At 36.4% G+C, this 15397-nt stretch overlaps 1 protein-coding gene across 1 annotated transcript in view; it reads right to left on the reverse strand.

Moving 5' to 3' along the window:
* LOC107674285 (plexin A3-like) overlaps positions 1 to 15397 on the reverse strand; it is a 191374-nt gene that overhangs the window by 67115 nt on the left and 108862 nt on the right. The window contains exon 9 of the mRNA XM_016468228.1: positions 10945 to 11059. Coding sequence (XP_016323714.1) covers positions 10945 to 11059 — 115 coding nt within the window. The remainder of the gene's footprint in view (positions 1 to 10944; positions 11060 to 15397) is intronic.

A 15397-nucleotide genomic window follows, 5' to 3' on the forward strand; every position in this document is an offset into this window, starting at 1 on the left:
CCAGAGTTTAAGCCGGGCTCAGACTACAGGAGTTTTAAAAGCCTAACAGATTATGAAATCTGATTGCAGCACACACATAAGGAGAATCTTCACATATTTTCTTCCCTCAAATCTCAAACACGCACACACTTCAAGATCTGAAAATCGTGGCGCATCACACACTACAAGATTTTATTAAGATTATCATGCTTGAGGGAGCGCCTCACGTGATCTCACACAGTAGATCGTTGACGTTTCAGCAGTGTTTACATATGTTAGCTAGCTCGCTAGCACTCTTTGTCCTTACGGTTGTGGTACGTTTTCGACACATTATACAGACAGTCACGTTATTGCAAAACTTCCGCAAGCAGTTTTCTCCATCTCCACTGTCCATTGGCTATTGTGAAAGTACTGACTTAAGCATAGCTGCCATCATCCCGATTTAAAATCCTAAATATCAAACATGTTCATTTCAACACACTTCAGCAATAAAAAAGACACAAATGTTTGTCAAAAGTAATTTTTGTTTATTAGTATGGTTGAACTGGATCATCGAAAGTCAGAAGCAAAGACACTGGTTAATAGAATAGGATCAAATACATAAAGGATATTTGTGTTGTTTAACATTTAATTATTGCAGGTTTGCGTCATATTCTGAGTTGCATTATTTTTATTCATTGAGGAATACTGAATCTGTTTTTTTTTGTAAGTGAGATGAATTAATGCATATTCATATTTATTTTAGAACTACAGTAACATCTCCTGATTTCTCTCAACATGGGGACAGGAGAGCTGTCAATCAATAAATTGAAGAAAAAAAAAGTAACTTGCGTTACTTATTTGAAAAAGTAGCTCAGATATTCTCTTGTAAATTAAAAAGTAATGCGTTACTTTACTAGTTACTTGAAAAAAGTAATCTGATTACGTAACTCGCGTTACTTGTAATGCGTTACCCCCAACATTGTTCCTGTCACCATTTGGAGGATGTTTGTCTTGGTCTGAGTACTTAAGGTAATGTTGCAAGAAGATCAGGGCGCTTCTGTAGCCAGAAGAGCCCATAATACTATGTATTTTTCTGAAGTCAGGTATGCATCCCTTACTAGATTTATCTTTGAGAATTTTGATGTCTTGTATTGATTATCTCTGAATTGAAAATGTAATTGGCATAATACATTTTACCTAACTAAAACCTGACTAATAATAAATTGCCACATTTGATTTTATTCTGACTTACTCTGAAATTGTTTTCTCAAGTAGATTAAGTGAAGGCATATATTTCTGCAAATCTGCGTCCAGGGTTAAGTACATACTAGATATCTCAGGTTAGGCTGCCGCCAATAGCCTAGTGGGCAGTGCGCCGACATATAGTGCCGTTGCGCTCCGGGCGTCCCGAGTCCCGGCTCGAGGACCTTTCCTGATCCCACCCCCCTCTCTCTCTTCTACTTCGCTTCCTGTCACTGCTATACTGTCCTATCAAAATAAAAATGCCAAAAACAAATCTTTAAAAAAAAAAAAAAAGAAAAAAAGATATCTCAGGTTAGATGGCGCATGGGGCACATCAGGTGAGATTCTAGATTTCTGACTAACTGCTTGACTTTAGTTAAGCTGTTATGCACTATGAGGGGCTAGAAAAAATACTATTGGGGTACTAGTAAGCATGGTTTGGCATATTTCATAGTACTAGACATAACCTCTGGTTAATGTCTTAGCTTTATTCAAGCTGTTATATAGTTAAAACTATAGGGGGCTAGATAAAAATACTATTTAAGTATTAACAAGCATGGGGTGGCATATTTCATAGCACCAGCCATAACCTCTGATTATAGTTATTACATTGGGGACTGTAGGGGGCTAAACATAACCACAATTTAAAGAATGACAAGCATGAGGTGGTCTATTAAATAGCAGTCATAACCTCTGACTAATGATCAGACTGGAGTTTGTGAGCGTGAGGTCTGCGTAAATTGGCCCATGTGAGACACTCTGAGCTACACAGAATCCTAATGAACGAGTAAAATAAAGTTAACTAGAATAATCAAATGTAAGAAGAATGATTAGAAATGCACAAACAACCAATCTGCATTTCAATCTAAATTCGAGGTCATAATAAAATGGAGTCAGATTAGAATTTATTTTAAATTAACTTACTTACACCGAAAAGATCGAACACACAGGAAACCTTTAGCCACCATTGGATACCTGCACTGGGCCAATTGAGTGGACCTTACAGACGGATGGGTAGAACAATAGATGACAAAACGATGGATGGATGGGTAGAACAATAGATGACAAAACGATGGATAGATGGGTAGAACAATAGATGACAAAACGATGGATGGATGAATGAATGGATGGGTAGAACAATAGATGTCAAAATGATGGATGGATGAGTAGAACAATAGATGACAAAATGATGGATGGATAGAACAATATATGACAAAACAATGGATGGATGGATGAACGGATGGGTAGAACAATAGATGACAAAATGATGGATGGATGGATGGATGGATGGGTAGAACAATAGATGACAAAACGATGGATGGATGGAATGGTAGAACAATATATTACAAAACGATGGATGGATGGATGGATGGGTAGAACAATAGATGACAAAACGATGGATGGATGAATGGATGGGTAGAACAATAGATGTCAAAATGATGGATGGATGGATGGATGGATGGGTAGAACAATAGATGACAAAATGATGGATGGATAGAACAATATATGACAAAACGATGGATGGATGGATGAACGGATGGGTAGAACAATAGATGACAAAATGATGGATGGATAGAACAATATATGACAAAACGATGGATGGATGGATGAACGGATGGGTAGAACAATAGATGACAAAATGATGGATGGATAGAACAATATATGACAAAACGATGGATGGATGGATGAACGGATGGGTAGAACAATAGATGACAAAATGATGGATGGATGGATGGATGGATGGGTAGAACAATATATGACAAAACGGTGGATGGATGGATGAATGGATGGATAGAACAATAGATGACAAAATGATGGATGGATGGATGGGTAGAACAATAGATGACAAAACGATGGATGGATGGGTAGAACAATAGATGACAAAACGATGGATGGATGGATCCATCTGAAAAGTTTATTTTAAAACATCTAATATGTAGGTAAATTGATTAATAAATATGTACATAAACAGATAAAAGAAAATTATTATGAATACACATTTCATGTATAATATAGGCAGCTGACTACGTTTTGGGACGCAGTATTGTGTGTATGTGTGTGCGTGTTTGTGTACACAATGGAGTGACCGTTTGTGATGAGCAGCACTGGAGTGTGTGAATATGCGAGTGACAAGCACTGCCGTCTCACAGGACCCTCTCTGAACTGCTGTCACTGTGCTCCATGCAGGCGGAGGATCTGCTAGCCAGCTATACCAGCACTCTCCCCTCCAGTATCAACACTGGATGACTCACCACTTTTCACTGACTAACTCTTTTCTTGAACGAGAGCGAGGGGGGAGGAGTGATAAGAAGATTGTCAGGCCTAGTGCTGGAGGGGAAGAAAGACAAACCAAGAGAGATGGGCATATCTGAGCGCTGCTGGCTGCCTCTGATAAGCACTGATAAGGCATCTCTTTGATGTTCAGTTAAGTGTAAAATTAAAATGCGCTAAAAGCCGAGGGGTGCGCGTCACCCCCTTCTGCAACTGAAGACGGGAGGATTTTCTTCTCTTTGGCTCCTCCCTCGTGCGCCTCTCTGCGCGAAATCAGGCAGGTGTTAATTGTATGGGTGTCTGTCCCGTCGTGCTTATATAACGTCCAAATCATATATCAAATCATTTTCAATCTTTCATCTGGCTATCATTAAGCCTCATTATCCACACGGCCTGATTACAGATCCTATTAACCTTGTTTCTCTGAGCCATGGCTCCGTTAGCGTGCGTATAGTTAATAATTTCTCTAATTGAAAAACTGTAATGTCAGAATCACAGATATGAAAACACTTAGTTGCCTGGCAGCTGCAATGACGGCATAAAAAAGTGGCACTGACCAAATTAAATATTAATACGTCTGGAGACGCTTCTAGAAGCTTCTAACCTGATTTGTCACATCTGACCAAACAGATAAAGCGATTTATTGGAGTCGTATTCTACACGTTCATAGAATCTTAGTTTTATCTTACAGATAAGTCTGGGAAGCACCATATTTAAGGCAATAATACAGATAAACCAATAAATATTTTCATGTTGTGGCCAATAAACAATAAATGGCTGATTTTAAAATCTATAGCACTTTGACAAAAAAATAGAAAAACTGCTGCAACTATTGCTACTGCAAATAAATAAATAAACAAACACTAAAAACTAACAATCAGAAAAGTGTAAAAAAAAAAAAAAAAGTATGAAAAATAGAGAAATGTTGCATCTGAAAAAATGTGAAAAAATTAAAGGAATAAATAATAATAATAATAAAAATTAAACTAAATTCTGGTTGAGAATAAACAAACAAACACTAAAAACTAACAATTAGAAAGTGTAAAATGTTGAAAAAGTGAAATTAGGCATTGCAGGATGTACAGTACGAATGAAAAATAGATAAATGTTTCATCTGAAAAAATTAAAAGATTAAATAATAATAAATAAATGTAAATAAATTAAATATAAATTCTGGTAATGAATGAATGAATTCATTCATTCATTCATTCAGACGTCAATAAGCAATATGTTGTCAATATTCCCCACACCTTGCAATTGTTTTCCAACAAAAGTATGAATTTATCACTTAAATAGAGTTACATTATAAATGTATAATGTATAAATTTTACCAGTTATACAAACCTAATCAATTATTTGTAGTGTTATAATTTTTGGTGAAGAAAACATACAATTTTTCAAGCATATTAATGTGCGGCTTAAAAAAATCCTGAAAAATCTTTGCAGTGAAGTCTGTAAAAATGTTGACAGGGCAAGTAATATCTAAATTACTATGGAAATATGTACAGTTCTAGTAGTTCAGGTATTAAAGATTTGTAAAACTGGTCATTTATCAGCTAGCCATAACAGAATGGCTTATCTCTAATACATTGCTTCCAAGACTAATCGGGTCCAAAAAAAACTTTTACACTGGCATGGATCCTCCTTAATGTTGAGCCCTGTAAGTGTAAAAGAAAACACGATTCTTTGAAAGTGTAGAATACGGCTCCTATAAATTGCTAAATAAACAGATCAATATAACAATGAAAACGTCATCACACAGCATCATTTCCATAAATGTTCTGGATGAACTGGGAAGCGAACTGTTGCTGAAACCAGTCTAAATGCAGACTAGACCTTCGATTCCCACTTGAATTCAAATCTCCATCTCGCCTCATCTAAAGCTACAGCGTTAGTTAGCCGGGCCACTTTGTTCCTGTCGCTGTGGTTTTACTCTGTAATCATGATTCAAAGAAATGCAAGAGATATAAATAAAAGCGAATGCACTCAGTGTCTGGTATCCAAGCAGCTGGAGAGTCACGTATGCTGTTTTCCCTTCACTCCTCAGTCATCGGGTGCACTAAAACTCCGACAACACAAAGAGACAGCAGTAACTTCTCAACCCGTGAAGGCAGCGGCCTACAGCTCAGTCAAGTGTGCAATAATGCGCTCCGACGAGAAATGAAAAGCGAAAAGTGAGAAAGGAATGGAGAAAAGGACAGAAGAAAAAAAGAAGGGGGCGGGAATACAAGATGTAAATCTATTCACAGATTGGGCCAAATCTGTGCTTAGCCTATTATTTTCCCTCACCGCAACAGAATCTTGGCTAGAAACATGAAACTTTAAACACTTGGGCCTATTTCAAACATGAGTAACCACAAACAAAAGACACCAACAAAAAAGTTGGCCAAGTTATTAGGCTCGATACTCATTAGCACCTGAAATTCTGGAAGGAATTACACTGTAGACACCCTGAAAACACTGCTACATCCATCACAGCGCAGCAGCGCCAAACGGAGAATTACTAAATCAACAGGATCAAGCTGTGATTGACTCAAATCGGCTTTGCAGAATGGAAATAAAAATGACTGCACTAGATTCTAACAATTGTGCAGAAAAAGAGTTTCATTTGACAAAATTTGCTAGTTACTAGGGTGATCTGGATGGTTGCTTATGCCGGTCCAAAAAGAGCTAAAGTTTATAAGGCCACGTTCACACTGCTAAGTTTTGTGAGTGACATCTGCAAATGTGAATCCTTCACTTATGTGTACGTTCAGGAGTAAAACCATGATGGCTGACACAGGCCCGTAACCAGCTATGAGGATACTGAGGTCCGGACCTCGGTAAATTTTTCATGTAAAAAAATAAAATTTGTTCTTTGAATGCCTAATTTGCTGTTAAACTCCTCATATGAATGCCTGCATGACGTGTATAATTCAGTTTAGACAGTTTGCAAGAATGTTTAGCGTCCCTGTTATGAAAATGATCGCTGCGAGATGCTGGCGGAGTGAACGAGGCTTGAGAGAGTTGTGAGTGAGGGCACGGGCGCAGCCTCTGTGTTGCCAGATCCAGCTATTATAAGCATTTTTGGACTTGTCTTTTCCACTTAATTTAACACTTTAGAAAGTTAAAGTAGGAAGTTACAGTTTAGAGTAAGCAATATCTTTCTCTTATATTATTTGCAAAAGATTGGAAATAATTTCGGTTTATTTTTAGTTTTTTAGTTTGTTTTAGTATTAATATCTGGCAACACTGCATCGCCGGCACTTAAACTGAAAGCAATCAAAAAAGTCCATTGACAGGTTTTTGCTGACAGGATACGACATTCGGTAAGGGAAACGCGAAAATTATGATATTATCTGTCATAAACGTTATCAACGCTGTCAAAAACAGTAGCATTTAGCACTAGTACACACAGATCTGTAGAACAAGTAGGTTACAGAATGAAAATGAAATATGCAAAAACTAGCCATGAAGAAGTCTATGATATGTCATTCAGTATAGTTACATGTTCACAAATCATGCTATAAACTTTCATAAGAGCACTAGACAAAGTTATTGTAGTTATGTATTGTTGCAATAAACAACTGATAAAATTATCCACCCTTAAATATAGTAAAGTAATAAGAAATTTTGATGCAATAAATAGGGTATGATTTACTGTAAAAATAATCATCCCTCCAAAACACAGAAAACATCTTTCACAAACATCTACATGTCTGTCTCCTTTAAAGTGTTTATGGTGTATATAATGAGCTGTATTTGTAGGGGTTATACAACCCCCCCACACACTAATTTTCAAAGCCTGGGTACGGCCCTGGGCTGATATAGCTACATTTTAGTGTCTCATGGCTGAAAACAAAACACATGGAAGCCAACAGTTAGTGCCAACAGCAAGACATCTTAAGAATTTGTCATTTTTAGTGTTCACTAGCTATGGTTTCCATCCAAGTTGAGAATTTCATTTATACAAAAAATTGGAATATTACAAAAACAATTTTGTCACGTTGTGATGTTTCTCTGTATTGTGTTTTCATAGTATGTGTGTATACTTTTCGATGTTGTCCTTTTGCATTTCAGATCACGGCTGATTTGTCTAGTGTGCTGCCTCCTGTCAGCGGTAATTGGGTGATCAGCGGGCGGTCTTTTTAAAACGCCTCTTCCACTCGTCAGAAGGGAGCTGCTGTGACTCCGGGCTGGTTGCACTGCTCCAGACTTCCTGCCAGCCGCCAGACCGAAATGTTGTCTTAGTGCTTTGAGTGTTTCTTTCGATCATTTGTTTCATTTAGATTGTTGTAGTAGTGTAGGAGAGACCTGCCCTTTTGTTTGAAACTCATTTATATTATGTTTTTGCTAAATGTAGTTAGGTAAGGTTGCTTGTATTTATTTTTTAATTTTTTATTGTGAAAGGTTGCGAGTTTTATTTCATTAGACTGTTTTGTTTGTTATTGTGGGCCTTGGGTCTCTCTGACTAAACATACCACATCATTGATTTATTTTGTATTTTTGTTAAACAAACTGCTTTATTGTTATCTTATCTTGTTTGGGACGTAGGTCCCGTTAACGGGGATTCTACTAATTTATTGTTGTTTCTTCTTCTGTGATTTACAATGAATTTACCTTATACATTTATTGTGTTTTCTTTGGTCCCTTTTGGTCTGAAGGCCTGCTGGAAGCCTTTTTGTTCTTTTCTTTTTTACGTCTTACCCCTAGCGGACATAATAAGTTTATTAATGAATGTGTTTCACCCATTTATTAACAGAGTTAAAATTAACAAACAAATTAAAATTTTCTTACAAATTAAAAAAAAAATAAAAAATAAAAGAATTTCTGCAAAATTTTATTTTGAAATGTACTTTTATTTGTGTATGTTTCTCATAAAAATCAGTAATAATGATATATATATATAGCAAAACTTTTTTTTTTTTGGTCAATTAGTTTTACCAATAAAACAAACTGATCAAATAAACTAATAAAATATTTGAACATTCAAATAAATTAATAAAATACCATAATTTATGCAAATGTTTTCTTACCCAAACAAATAAATAAATAAATTGGAAAACTGTTTATTAGTGTATATGTTCCACCAATAAATAAATTGATAAAATAAACACAAATTATTACAATTTAAATAAAAAAATCCATTACAAATTATGCAAATGTTTTCTTATTGAATAAAAATATTGCAAAAACTATTTATTTGTGTATGTTGCTCACCAATAAATACATAAAAAAAAATGCAATTGAAATAAAATTAACCGAAAAATTCCATCACAAATATAAATATATAAAAATTGTTATTCGTATTTTGAAAATGTATTCTCATACATTGTGACATCTCAAAATCTGCAATAAAAATGTATGGATGGAAACCCTGCAAATATGGTGTCACTGCATGGACAGGATTCAGAAAAGGAGTGAAAACTGTTTTAGCTGCAGTGTGTACATGGCTTATAGTATTTTGGTCTCTAGATGCGGTTCAAATCCCTCCTTCATTGTCCAGCAGATAATTTTTTTTCTATTTCATCAATATAAATAAAATAAAATAAAATACAAAAAAAATAAAATAAATAAATAATTCCAAATGCTTCAAAAACTAATAGCACACCACTAATGAACGCTCTGAGAAATGTTCTCTTCAATAACAGCTTGTGAAAATTCTATTTCGAGTGAGAATGACATTTGCAACAATTCTTCCTCTTATCGTCCAGTGTAAACACACGTCTAGGGAAAATGCCTTGGCTGGAAATTTCCAGCAAGTGTCAAACGAGACGAACAATGAAGCAAGTGAGAAAGTTCCCAGTGTTCCACAGACAATGAGTGAAAGAACCGCTTGTGTGATTGACGCATACAGATGGACACTTGTGAGAGAGACACAGACCCGGTTTAGCTGCCGGTCCAGAGGGCACTGACCAGGTTGGGTCTGCTACAGCCTGAGGGGCTTGTTGGATGTCAAAGAGATAGCTGATCCAAAAAAGAAAATCTGTCATTATTTACTCACCCTTATGGTTGTTTCAAACCCGTATGTTGCTATTTATTCTGTATGACACATAAAAACTACCAGCATATGGGTTTGGAACAACATCATGAGGGTGAGTAAAGAACACAATTTTCATTTCTGGAAGAACTATTCCTTTAAATCTGTATGTGAATTTGCGACGGACACATAAGTGGTTCTGTTGTACTCACTTCCTGTTCCTCCAGGGAGCAGAGCACAAAAGCTTGCATACTCTTGTTTAAAAGAATGCCAACCCTCTAGGGCAGGGGTGCCCAACCCTGCTCCTGGCGATCGACTGTCCTGCAAAGTTCAGCTCCAACCCTAATCAAACACACCTGAAGCAACTAATTAGGGTCTTCAGGATCACTTAAACATTAAAGGCAGGTGTCTTTGATTAGAGTTGGAGCTAAACTTTGCAGGACAGTCGATCGCCAGGAGCAGGGTTGGGCACCCCTGCTCTAGAGCAAATCACAGCGCAGGAAACTGAGAACAGACGAGCCGTTCTGAACATCTGAATCTCTCTTTCATTTGAGAAAGTGAAACAGTGAGTCATCTAAGCCACACTGAATCACAAATGAACTCATAATACATCTGAATCTGATTATGCCGCGTGGCACTGCTGCAGATCAAACCCTCGAGACTGGAACAGTTTATACAAGCGCTCGTTTAGCACCAACTAGCTGATTAGTAAAAAGACTATTTAGATTACTCACAAATTGATTTTCAAATTTACGGTGGGAAGAGAGCGTGAAGAGCTACGAGAAACAGAAGTTTTACATTTGTATTTTTTAATCCATTTTGTATTTTTAAACGAATAATTTAAAATATAAAACATCAAGAATTAAAAACTAAATTTTTAATTAAAACATCAACATTTAAAAATAATTTTTGTTCAATTGAATTTTTCTCAATAGAAAAGCACAGGTTTCTGAAGTTAATTTTGAAACTGGTGAGTATTTTAATATTTATGATTAATATTTAAAGTATGAGACATTGTTTTTTTTTATCTAGGATATATATTAATATTTTAAAATCTTTATATTAATTATAATAGTAAATATATATATATAGGCATTATCTACGGTCCATATTTATTTTACATATTTTTTATTTTTTTCTTTTATTTTAAACTTTTTTATATAATTTTATATTAAATAAAAGTAATGTTTTTACATATATAAATGTTCATACAAATATCCATTTTTATTGTTGTATATATTTTAATTTATTTGCAAAACATTACTTTTCAGCTTGTAGTTTTCAGCACATTCTGACTGTTGCTTCAAAGAATACCAAGACTTTATTGCAAATTCAACAAAACATCATATTTTTTGGCATTACCTTCATATTTGATTAATCAAATTACTTGATTTTTATCACATGTGTTTGAATACTTAAGACAACAAAATAACTCAAAATGCTCATCCCTAGTTGATACGTCTCATTTATCAGAGGTTTGTTTGGTTAGCTGGTCTGGTTTGGTTTCTTACCTCTGCGCTGCTCACTCGACCTTCCTGGAAAGAGCACTCGGCTACGTTATTAGTGCAGATGTGGCGATATTTACACCAGTTGCAGGGGAAAGGGCTGCTAACACACGATGAACACCTGCAGAGGAGAAAACAAAAGAAAGTTACATGAGAGGTCTGTTCTGAGCAGATCAAACAAGTCATCTGTGAACAGTTTCCACTGACTTGAGAGTCAAAGCAAAACGTAAATGACCAAAACGTATTTTACCACAAAATCTACCCCAGAACAAACCTGGTTTTGTTTAATGGTCTTATTCAGTTTTTACAGCATATTTGACAAAGTAATAAAATTCATTGTTTTTATGCAATCACAAGCTGGCTTTGATGTAACATAATATTTTATATATATTTATAAATTATAAGCATAAATAAATAACTAAACTAACTAAATAAATAAAAAGAATGTCAGAAATAAAATAATTTTATTATAACATTTAATTCAAATAATACTATTGCACATAAAAATAAAATATAAAATTATGTAGTTATGCAAATTATGCATTATATAAAAAAAATACACACACACACACACACACACACACACATATATATATATATATATATATATATATATATACAGTATAAGTTGCAGGGGAAAGGGCTGCTAACACACGATGAACACCTGCAGAGGAGAAAACAAAAGAAAGTTACATGAGAGGTCTGTTCTGAGCAGATCAAACAAGTCATCTGTGAACAGTTTCCACTGACTTGAGTCTCAAAGCAAAACGTAAATGACCAAAACGTATTTTACCACAAAATCTACCCCAGAACAAACCTGGTTTTGTTTAATGGTCTTATTCAGTTTTTACAGCATATTTGACAAAGTAATAAAATTCATTGTTTTTATGCAATCACAAGCTGGCTTTGATGTAACAATATTTTATATATATTTATAAATTATAAGCATAAATAAATAACTAAACTAACTAAATAAATAAAAAGAATGTCAGAAATAAAATAATTTTATTATAACATTTAATTCAAATAATACTATTGCACATAAAAATAAAATATAAAATTATGTAGTTATGCAAATTATGCATTATATAAAAAAAATACATATATATTAGATAAAATTAAATAATATTTTTAATATATAAAATATTACAATTCTTAAATCTTATTTACAACTGACAGGGAAGATAAAATGAATAGAGGAGCTACACAACAAATATAGAAATGACATCCATAAAATACATGCATTTTGTTGCTATTTTCAGATTATAATAAGAATGACCTAGTTTTGTTTTGTGTGACTATAACCAGATTGGCATTACCCTTCCTGTCAGCATCTGAAAACAGCACTTTCTGGTTCAAAACCACCAACTTTCCAGTGCAGAACCGGATCTTTTTCATGGAAACGAACAAAACAGGGCCATATTTGTCATTTGCTGTCAATGGAAACGGGATACCAAAAAAAACACAAAATCCAGCAACCAAACCTAGATCTAGGTTTTTAAATACTACACCCAGAAACACAAGGCATTGGAACTAAAATTTGTTTGGTATCTCCAGCAGCGACTTAAACTCTCTGTCCTCAACTTAACCTATGGCTCAAGTCATTAATTCCCTCAGTTCTTCGAATACTTTGTCTATAAATCACATCATTGTCCTTGGGAACATCCTGAACGAGTCAGCCTTAAAGGGGTCATATGATGCTGCTAAAAAGAACATTATTTTCGTAGAGACTCTCTCGGCGTGAATGAATACCTGAGTGGTCAATGTCACAAATCCGCTCTTTCACTTCAACACACAATTAATTCTCGAGGACCATTGAACACCGACTTGTTCGCGACGGTTCTCAATTAGTCATTAACCCGACCCTGATGAAGTCTTTTAGACGGCGGCCCTAATGACATTCCCAATTAAACAGTCCCGTCCTGCCGAGAACCATAAGCAGGCGACACCTGTGGACTCGAACGTGCGTACCCAACAAAAGGCAAATCGTGCCATCAGAGATGAAGCGCATGCAGTGAGAAGGTTTTGCGGACACTTCTGGCAGGGTGATTTCTTCCAGCTCACGCCGTCTCTCATCTGCCACTGGTCCTGTATGGAAAGCCCACGCAATACGCCATCCTAATCATGTCTTTCCCTCCACAGGCACGGTTCAGAACGCCTTCAGAGAGCACTCGACAGTCCGAGCACACCACACCTGGAGCTGCATTGCTCAGTATAATCTCGTTTGCTCTCGGGAGGAGAAAAGATCCTCTGCTGCACACGTTTGAAACATCCGAGACGTTTGCACTGGCAAAATTATATAGGCCGCTTTCTTGCACAACGATCTATGGTGGAACAATTGCATGGATATGAATGCGTACGGATTATCATGGGTCATTTAAAACAAGTTAAGGCAGTTTCTTTGCAGTATGGGTGCATTTTAACTTGCTAAATCTAATATTACTGTCGACGGGGGTTCGGCGTGGGTGTGTTTTTTAGCGCGCTGGAAGGTAAAGATGCAAACTAGAGCTGATGGAGGAGGGCGCTGCGCTCCACTGCAGCTGAACCGATCTGCAAGTCTCGCCTGAAATATGCAATATGCTGTGTCAGGGGTTTAAGGCCCATCAATTCACTTAGCTTTAATTTGAGCGTGGGCTGAAAAACACAGCACGGCCAAATGGTGACACTCTGATGAAGTGAGTATTTTACCATCATTGGGAGTCTGGCCTGGACTTTCAGCTCAGGCAAACGCCATCAAATCTGGAGTTTGTGCACAATAGTCAAACTGAAATTAAAAATTTACCATATTTATGTTACATTTACATTTTTTCATCTTTCATTTTCAGATGACATCACTAATCTTTTCCCAACCCCTCCCATCCAATTATCTGACTCCATTCTGATATGGAATGCCCACTTTTCCACGATCCAATCAAATCCTAATGGATAAAATCAGGCCTTCACAGTGAAACAGATTAACTACATTAATAATCTATATTCTCATACTCAACACACTTTTTTTCTTGAATTGACAAAATCAGTTTGCTCAAAAATGCATATTTAATTGAGCAAAATTTTAGATGAAATGTATACATAATTACAGAATATATGCAATATACATGCAAAATAACTATTTTTTATTATTTTGCTATTATACATAATTTCTGAGCAAAATGGTTATTACATACATTATCCTGTTTTGCTCATAACTGTATATTACAATTATATATTTATTTTATAACAACAGTATTTTATTTTCAAATTGATATATATATATAAAAAAAAAATTTCATGCAAAACCTTATTGATTATCCTGTAGGCTTTCAGCACATCCTGACTGATGCTTCCAAGACTATCACAAATCATTTTGCTAATTCAACAAAACATCTATGTCAACCGCAATAAAGGTACAGAATACATACCAGAAAAAAAAAATCAACAAATGTTCCTTATTGTTAAATTCTGCAACTTCTCCTTGAAAACCTACCCAACTATTCATAAAAACGGTGAGAGAGGACACAGTCGTCCTTTGATATGCACTTCCTGGTAACTTGAGGCCATGCATATCTAGGTTGCGCAATAAAACACAAAAGAGTTTCACGTTTAATGAATATCCACATTCACATCCAAAACTAACTAGCACCAGAAAGACACCCTCGCTAACAGCTGCATGGGAAGATGAAACAGAATAAAGAGCTTTGGCTTTACATAAGCCATTTCATAACAAAATATCCTGAAATGCACTACGGTTTCCTCCCCTGCCCCCTCTCTCACATCGCAGGTGGTCATTATCCCACAGGGAAAGATGAGGTTAAGAGGGGGTTGGGGAAGGGCCTTTGGGTCTGGGTGGCCGAGGAATTGTGGGAAATAAAGATGGAGGCAGGAGACCGAAGACGAGTGGGTGCCATCCACTGGCGTCACCAGAGGCGAAGACAATCGGCGGGCTAAACGTTCCCACAGGGCTTTCGTGAAAGCAGGAAATCTGGCACAGGCTATAGGCCATGCTGGCAAGGTAGCGGGCCTCGCTCGGACGTGGGTTGCCATGGCAACTGCCAAGCCTGGCTCGATGGATCAGCACGGGCACTTGTACTCTCTCACACACACACACACACACACACACACACACACGGAGAGCGGATTGCTGAGTGTAGGTTTGTGCATCTAATTTTCAACCTGTATATGCAGCACCAATGTTCAAATTGTCGTCGTCACGTGGCGGCTCCCTCCAGTTGTCATATTTCATCTTCCTTTTGTTTTCCGCTCTCCTTCCTTTGATAAACTAATTCGCATTTTCCTCCCGTTTCCATGCAAATCACAACTGGAACGGCCGAAATGGGTTCGGAAAAACAAAGGAGGCGCTAACAATGCGTGATTGTGCTGGCTGACTGGGCTAAGTGATGTAAAGCGCTCGAATGAAAGGAGGAGCAGCGGAGGGAAATAAACGAGGGGGTTCCTGTTCTCCAGGACGCATCGACACGTC

Source organism: Sinocyclocheilus anshuiensis, unplaced genomic scaffold (genome assembly GCF_001515605.1).
Source record: "Sinocyclocheilus anshuiensis isolate Anshui unplaced genomic scaffold, SAMN03320099.WGS_v1.1 scaffold188, whole genome shotgun sequence".
Classification (NCBI taxonomy): Eukaryota; Metazoa; Chordata; class Actinopteri; order Cypriniformes; family Cyprinidae; genus Sinocyclocheilus; species Sinocyclocheilus anshuiensis.